This window comes from Ceratina calcarata, unplaced genomic scaffold, assembly GCF_001652005.2.
Source record: "Ceratina calcarata isolate Rehan_Ccalc_2016 unplaced genomic scaffold, ASM165200v1 scaffold310.2, whole genome shotgun sequence".
Taxonomy (NCBI): Eukaryota; Metazoa; Arthropoda; class Insecta; order Hymenoptera; family Apidae; genus Ceratina; species Ceratina calcarata.
Window position 1 is genome coordinate 533,454 of NW_017153562.1, and position 8,220 is coordinate 541,673.

General features: G+C 49.1%; 1 protein-coding gene across 1 annotated transcript; it reads left to right on the forward strand.

Moving 5' to 3' along the window:
• Positions 1-292: 292 nt before the first annotated feature.
• On the forward strand, positions 293-6,396 carry LOC108624426 (Na(+)/H(+) exchange regulatory cofactor NHE-RF1). Its single transcript, XM_018023702.2, has 2 exons — positions 293-1,226; positions 4,571-6,396. The coding sequence occupies exons 1-2, from the start codon at positions 801-803 to the stop codon at positions 4,880-4,882; spliced, it is 738 nt and encodes a 245-aa protein (XP_017879191.1). The 5' UTR covers positions 293-800; the 3' UTR covers positions 4,883-6,396.
• Positions 6,397-8,220: the final 1,824 nt, after the last annotated feature.

An 8,220-nucleotide genomic window follows, 5' to 3' on the forward strand; every position in this document is an offset into this window, starting at 1 on the left:
GCGCACGTACGGATCGGTGCGATCGCGTTCACCTTCGTTCTCCTTGTTCCCCTCCCTTTTCGTTATTTCTGTCTCGCTTCTAGCGGTATTCTTCCTCGCTCGCACCTCCACCATCCTACGTTTCTACATGTATATCCGTTTCTACCAGCGAGCGACGAGCGACGGAAAAGCGACACAGCTGCGCAGCGTGGCAATGTGGGTGGTAAGGTCTCCGTGAGAGCGTACATACAGGTATTCCGGCCGAGCCGAGCTTCCCAACCAGGTAACCATATTACATATCGCGGCTTCGATCGCGGTTCTTTCGCCAGACTCGTTTGTACGTATATACGTATGTATATATGGTCGCGATTGGAGAACGAAACCGCGTGAATCGACCTTTAAATTTCGAATCCCCCACACGGTGAACGAGCGAGCGAGTGTTCACCACTCACCGATTCACTCGGATTGGATCGACGAAGCGACGGTGCGTACGTATCGCGAGACCGTCAGCGTAGGATCGCCAGTCGGTTCGAATAATCGCCTCGTGGCAGGTGAAAATCGGCGAGAGCAGCTTCGAAAAGAAACTCGATCGTCTGGTCATCGCGCGGGGCACGGGTACGCCGCGGGTACGCAAGGCCGCGCCTCGATCCTCGATAGAAAATTTCGCTGCCGATCGACACGGTGTGGTACGAACTACCCAGGAGACAGCGGGTAAACGTTCTCGTAGCCGTAGCCATTCGTGAACCACCGCACCGCGTTCACTCGTATTCATTTTCTCGGACCGCGGACGCACGTTGCTGGTGCGCTACGAAGGGCGAGACATGTCTTCGTTCAAGGGTGATAAAGTCCCATGTGCTCGGCTCTGTCACGTCGTCAAGTGGGAAGACTTCGACGGTTACGGGTTCAATTTGCACGCGGAAAAAGGGAAGAACGGGCAGTTCATCGGCAAAGTGGACGACGGCTCGCCTAGTCAGGCCGCTGGATTACGGCAGGGTGACCGGATCGTCGAAGTGAACGAGATCAACATCGCCAACGAGACCCACAAGCAGGTCGTCGAACGTATAAAGGCCTTCCCCAGCGAGACGAAACTCTTAGTGGTCGACCAAGAGGCCGACGAATATTTCAGGGCCAACAACATCGTTATCAAGGGCACCATGGCGAACGTCAAGGTGATCAAGACTCCGGAGAAGAATCCCAACAGTGTCGAGCAAGATGAGCTGAACGGCAGCAGTGCCTCCATTGACGAGGTACGCAAGGATCCTAGGACTCGACCGTTGTGAAACTTCGATCTTATTTTTCTGTCACGATCACGAGACACGACGACGTCGGCTCGGGCCGAACCACCTGTTGTTCGCGCGAGTCCATCGGTCGAAAATCTTCGAAGATCGCGATCTTTCAATCCTCTCATCGCTCGATGGTTGTCTCTCAATCTTTCAACGTGTCTTATCGTTTAGTCATTTTTCCTCCGAGGAATTGTACAAATTCCTCGATTCCGAGCTATCATCTATCGCATACAGAGTAGCGTGAACGCATATCTGTCTATACGACTTGCAATTACGCAATTTACTCAAGACCAAGATTCCACGTACGTATATATACGTGTATTGTGTACTCGTCAATGATATTCTTACAATTAGGCGTGAGTCACACAAGCCTAATAAATTGTATTCTCAAAGTAGCGGTTATCTGTGATCGTTTTTCCAGATAAACGTCTTACCTGCAGCGAGATTGGTTGTAATTTTGTACACAAAGTAATTGTGACACAATTCGTCTTATCACCGCGCAAGCGGTTCTTCTCGACCTTTTCTCGAGTATCGACGAGATAAGCTGTTTCGCCAGCTTGTGTTTTCGAACGTCTACTACGTTTGTTCTCGGTTGACTGCTACGTGCGTACGTATGTATGTAAGTACTTAGCGGGCCGGGTAACGAGAAAAATGTTCTCGCATTCCATAGATGGAATATTCAACCGCGCCGCGCTACCACCGCAACGACAACAACGTTCAGCTTAGAAAAGGAAAGTCAAGATCTGTTCATTTTTTCTGGTCCCCGACAAAAGACCGCGAACGAATAAATTCTCGAAACCTGGGAATACTCGTTTATACGTAGAGAGTCGACGGTTTCTTGCTCGATGATTCGTCCGACTCATCGTGAAAAGTCTATCGATGCCAACCAGTCGGCTAGAGTGAAAGAGAGAAAGAGAGATCTCGCTTTAGCCGAACAGATGTTGCGATAACGTAATTGCTGCGTCGCACGCATGCTGCAAGTGTTTTCGAACTCGTGCACCGCACTTTCTCGTTTCCAACGAGCTAAAACGTTCGACGTTTAAAAACGAAGAAACGATGATGCATCGCGTTTATTCGGTTCCAACGAAACGTCGACAACGATAACGCGAGTACGATTTGATACCATTATCGCAGCCTCCTCCTGTTCTTTCCGCTCTCTGCCTACCTCCTGCGTTCGACGACTTTCGCTCGTTCGTGTCTCTTCGACGTTCTTACGACCTGTTGTCCGTCGTCTCGTCGTTCTACTACGCTCTCACGTTTTATTCGGCGGTAAACGTGTACCTCGTTCGATATCTAGATAGGTCCGTACGCTTTTGCATATTCTACGTCTACTTCGTACGTTCTACGTATCGTCGTAGTAATGCAGTAAAAAAAATCAGAATACTTGAGAATATTTCTCAAGGTCTATCGGTATCGCGAATGCACAATCTCTTTCCTGATATTTCCGAGAAACGAGAATTATTGGTAAAGCCAATTTTCCTGCTGTTGGGTTTCGCGACGAATCGTTCGATCGAAGGTGAACTCGCGCGAGCACAACGCGAATGACTCATCCGTTTTCGTTCATACGCGATAGGACACGTATGAAAACCAATCGCGTGATCAATGTCTCGAGTAAACAGCGTAAATCAATTAAACGTTCGTGGAAACGTTTAAATCCACGGTCCAGTGGTTGTCGAAGGTTCTTTGGATTTATCTGAAGAGACCGAAGCTGATCGAAATGGTACCAGACACTGGTACACACCTGATGTGTCTTGCAGACGATTAAAATTAATCGACGGAAGCTGAAAGACGCGCGACACTGGCCTTAATTCATTCGCGGGATCTACGTTCTCACGCCTGCCTACAATCTTGTATCGTACGCCTGTACGTGGATACATGGGTGGCTCGTGATTGAACGCGATCCGTCCTCGCGATCGAAAGATTCGTTCACCGGATGTCCGGTCATTTCTGCGGCGTAAAATTACGTAAATCTCGCGTTATCCCGAGCCACGTAATCGAAGACGCACGGGTATCCGCGATCGCGGTTACGTGCCCAACTCTGTGAATCGATCCGAACGATTCGCGGTCCGCTTAGAAAAGATCGTGTACCTACCGATCGTTCGTACAGATAATTAATTGCCTCTGTATGGGTTGGTCTACTTCCTGCCACCGTTTTCCATTGCGCAACCGAGCTATGTCGAAGCGTGCGCGGCATGCGCGGTACGCGAACGAGAGGGAAAACCGATCGCGTTTACTAGAAGAAGGATGACGTCGTCGTCAATCGGTATCGTTTCAAAATCTCTGGTCTCCATACCTGCCTCTAAAAACTCGTTACACGCCGGTATGTGTTTTCAATCGAACGTAACGGTGGATCGGTTGGAAAGCCCGTTACCCGATCTTATTTGATTTCCCCGTGTGTCGCGTGCCGATTTTCGAAGAGACCGTGCCAAGAAAAATGCAGCTAACGCGGCGCGACGCGATGTTTTCCTCTGTTCGAGAGTTTCTGCGATCAGAAATAATGTTTCAGCTGTTCGATCTACGTCTCGAAGCGAGGAACGAGCGATTGCATACAAAATAACCACGCTGTCGTTGAAATTAATTGAATTGCGGGATAGCAATGCCGCGACATAGATTCCCGACGTTTTATGGAGACGTTACATCATCTCAATGCATAAACACCATCTTTACATGCCACGTCGGTTCTGTCGGTGTTAGTCATCACCGATAGCGCGTGTATCGACCGTTTTCGTCAGTTTCGTCATCGGCACCATTTTTTCTCCTGCATTCGACGGAGTTTCAGATTTTTTGCCAACGGCAACGATGCCAGCGGCGTTACGTGCAGACTGTTGACTTTTATCTTTAAAACGCATCGAATACGCGCGCGACTTCCTTTGCTCACTGTTCACCTTTGTCTCGGCTCGTTCTCTAGCGATCCGAACGATCCGTAGTTTTCGAACCGGTTCTAGCAGATAGAATTTCTTCAAGAATATCTCGTAGGAAAAACCGGAAGCCAAGGTCGTTAGGAATTCGTTTGTGACCCGCATAATTCTGATCGGTTCTTTGCCTTCGACGAGAGATAACGCGTCTGGCCGTGTGTATCAACGCTGCGCGTAATTACCGCATCCACGCTTTTACTTTCTACGGTCTGTACATGCGTACTGGCCGCGCATTCTAGCGCGAAACACTTCGCGGCGCCGCGCAAGGGAAATTCCCAGAGATACATATTTGGAAAAAAGATCGACCTTGATACACGACGAGCTACTCGTCCGTCCCTCTGCTCGGCACGTATATACATCTGTACATTGTTAATACGTAACTTTTGTTTTCAGAACGCGCAGAAGTCGACTGCTTCGAACGACACGTCGCAGAGCGAGAGCAGCACGGTATCGATGAACGCGAGAACGGAGAACGAGAACAAGAGCGAACGCGTGGAGAACGGGAATGGGAACGGGACCGGGACGAGGAACGACTCCACGGGGCACGTGCAAACTGGAAACGGTAACGTCGAGCCCCGGCAGGGCCTGAACCTGAAGATGAGCGCCAAAGAACTCAGAGCCCAGCTGGCCGCCCGCAAGAAGTACGACCCGAAGAAGGAATCGATCGGTTTCAAGGACAAGTTCGACATCGTGCAGAAATTGTAACAGCATCGAACACCGGTTCGCCGCGCGGTACTCCTCGTACACGTGAAACGTCATCTGTAGGCACGTACTTGTACGCGTACACGTTCGAGGACTCGAACGCGAGAACGTTCCCCGTTCGTTGCCGAATCGTTCGAAAACGTGAAGGCAACGTCGAATTGATACGCATTCCAAATCGATTGAACGCGGCGAGTCTCTAGTTCCACTGTGAGCTGTACGGTCGGTCATCCCGCTAGACGGTTTTACCGCGGGCTCCCAAGGACGATCACGACGACGGGACGCGACGCGATGCCACGCGGAGAAAGTGTAGGACGTCGTGCCTACCGACTTTTACCATGTCTCATCGAGTTTACGATCATCGTTGCCGATCGTTCGGACGATACGTAAAGATGCGTGTACGTCATTTTCGACGTAGAAAGGGAAACCTCGATGGACCCGATAAAAACGATGCGACACAATTGAATGGTGTGGGAGTTTTCACGCGCGAGAGAGTCTCAGGACTCGCAGGAAGCCCGAGTTTCGTTGCTATCCGACTCTGAGTCGACATTGCTAAATATTACGGCAACCTGTTGTGCAATCCTTCAATTATCGTCGTCGTGATCCTTTTGCGTCGTCGCGTTCCATACTTTATGCGAATACTTGGAAATTGTCCGTTGTTTTTTTCGCACGATATTACCTGCATACATATTATACATACATTCCGTTTCTATTTCTTTAGCCTTTGATCAATTAAACAGCGCGTTCGGTAACACGCGGAAACGCAACGTGCTTCTCCTAAGTTCGCGTCGTTGGCTCACGATCAGTAAAACTCTGTCGTCGATCGTTTGCTCGTTCACGATTTAATTTTATCTAAATGATGTTTAGTAGGTTTAGGAACGACGAACAATGAGTTTATCACGATTTTCGTACGACGCAGTTTTACGCTCGGAACACGTTTACCGATCGGATCGCCTGTTGAAACGAGATAGGCCGCTTCTACTCCGCGACTTCGACAAGAATCGTTTCGTCGAAGTCGTTGTTCCGACTTCGAAATCAATTTTATACACGTACGGATACGTTTCCATGAACGAACGTTGCTCGGTCGTCACGGAAACGGTTACGTAATTTATTTTTTCATTGTCGGTGAAATTTTGTTCGTTCGAGCAGCGGTGCACGCGTCGAATTTTGTAATCGCGCGTTCCTCGGTCTACCACGTGTCGGACGAACCCGAGTTTTGCGATTGGTCAAGAGAGATCGATTTATGCTCTGCACCGAACGCGCGCAACACTTGTTTTTTCCCGCCGCGTCGCGACGCTCTTGCGAGGTTCGATGCACAAGCATATTCGTACATGTAAATACTAGATTTCCATGCATCAAGGTCGGTGCGAAGAAGAGTAATTGTTGTCGCGATAATTTTATAAGTACGCGTTCGAGAATACGACTCGCAATCGCCTTATTGCGAAATTGACGACCGTGTCGACTGCGTCGAGTGTACATATATAAATTTTCTGGATGAATAAAGGAATAAAAAGAAAATACACGTTTTTATGTTTTTATCGCATCCTTATTGTCCCCACCCGTAAATAGCTGATCGACCACTGACATCGTTCGATATTTACAATATTGTTTCTTCTTCGTTCCTTCTTTTATTAAAACATCTTCTCAATACCCGTTTCGTCACCGTTTCCTAGTTCTCTCGTTACTGAAACAGAAAAAGTCAACGAAAATTGAAAGATAACTTCGGTCGGCAAGTGCCGCCGCATAGTGGGCGATCCCGATGCCGCGATCTCACGTCTTACTCTCCATTCCATATCGCGTAAGTCTACCCGATGCGCGAGATCTCCGTCTCCCGGCCCGTTGTAACCACCGATTTCAAAAAGAAGCCAGATCTCATCATTTTTAAGTTCCCTACACGAATAAGTCATATTTTAATTATCGAATGCACCCTCAAAGAGGCAATAGAACGGTCCTAGATTTATATACTTGCAAATTGAGAGCGCGAGATGATAGGATCGTGCGCGTAAGAGAGAGAACGAGAGGCGGACATATATGGTCGCGGGGTCCGAAAAGCTCTCAGGTTACGTCGACGGCGCTAACCGTTTTCACGACGCCGATGTTCGCTCTCCTTCTTTCTCGTTTTTCCATCCTCCCGCCTCCCAGCCCCGTTTTCCCTGCTTCTCGCGTTGCACGCACCGCACGGCATCCTACACCCTGCTTCCTTACAATTTTCCGATGATCTTTCCATCAGCGATCTTCACCTTCGGCCTCTCCTCGTCGCTCAGTGTTCACCAAAAATACCGGCGGTCGTGCAGTCATGGGTGAAAGCGAGAGGGAACGATATAAAATCCCAGCCGGGCGACGAAGACAAAGACGTGTGTACGTGGGACGTACTTACACTACTGCATACAGTGTCGTTACAGAGCGTAGAAGAGGTAGAAGCGTGCCGCGGTTTTGCACCGCTTATCGCGAGAGAAGGGATGACTCGTTATTTCGAGATTAAACGTGTATCGGGGATTGCCTGATTTTTGGAATCGTGCCGTTTCGTGAGAAGATACTTTGCATTCGCTATCGGCAACCTTCGTGCTCGTGCCTCGTACTCTACGAATCTTATGCATCGTTCGTAACGTGCTCCGCTAAATGAAATATTGGAACGAGACGTCTGATCGACGTCTGATACGTTCGCTTTGCCAGTATCCAAATTGCATACCGATGCGCAAACGAATAAAAGTTTGCAACTGATAATCGATTGAAGCTTTGATCCGAAGGCGTCGTCGAGAATTTCGCGGATAAATAATGGGTGCAGGTCCGATATGCGATACATACGCACGTCTTGAGTAATCGCGTAGGAGTTCAGTGGTTGGTCTAAGAATAGAGGGGCGAGAAATGCAAAGTCTCAAAGTCTCAATCTGCGAGTTTATCATTCGCGCAGACACGTAAAAATGATCGGGAATAAAATAAACTCGATTGGCTCTTCTCGTCTTTCAGAATCGCGCGTCCGGCACGGTCGCGCGCAAACCGCGACGTCGGAGATTCTTTCGTTCGCGAAACACCGATCAATCTCTCGTTCGACGGTGGTGGCCGCTTCGAAACCGTTGTTCGAGGTGTCGATTTTATTTTAACGCGAGACGAATCATCGTTGACTGTACCGCGGCTCCTCGCGTTATTCGAAGATGCAATTTCCTCCCGAAATAGACGTCAGCTCGCTAAATAAATCCTTCGCGATACACGCAACGAGCACACGACCGGTATCGCCAGCCTGTTAGAATTTCGAAATAGTAAACCCGTGAGTTAGGCGCCATGCGCGAAGCGTTTGCCACCGCTGTTCGCGACTCGACTAATCGATCTAGCGTACAGCGGCGGAT

Bases quoted from the DNA above. Each gene is read 5' to 3' on its own strand.
- LOC108624426 (XM_018023702.2), top strand. From the start codon at position 801: ATGTCTTCGTTCAAGGGTGATAAAGTCCCATGTGCTCGGCTCTGTCAC. The intron at 1,227-4,570 runs GTACGCAAGGAT...TTTTGTTTTCAG, and splicing joins GCAGTGCCTCCATTGACGAG to AACGCGCAGAAGTCGACTGC.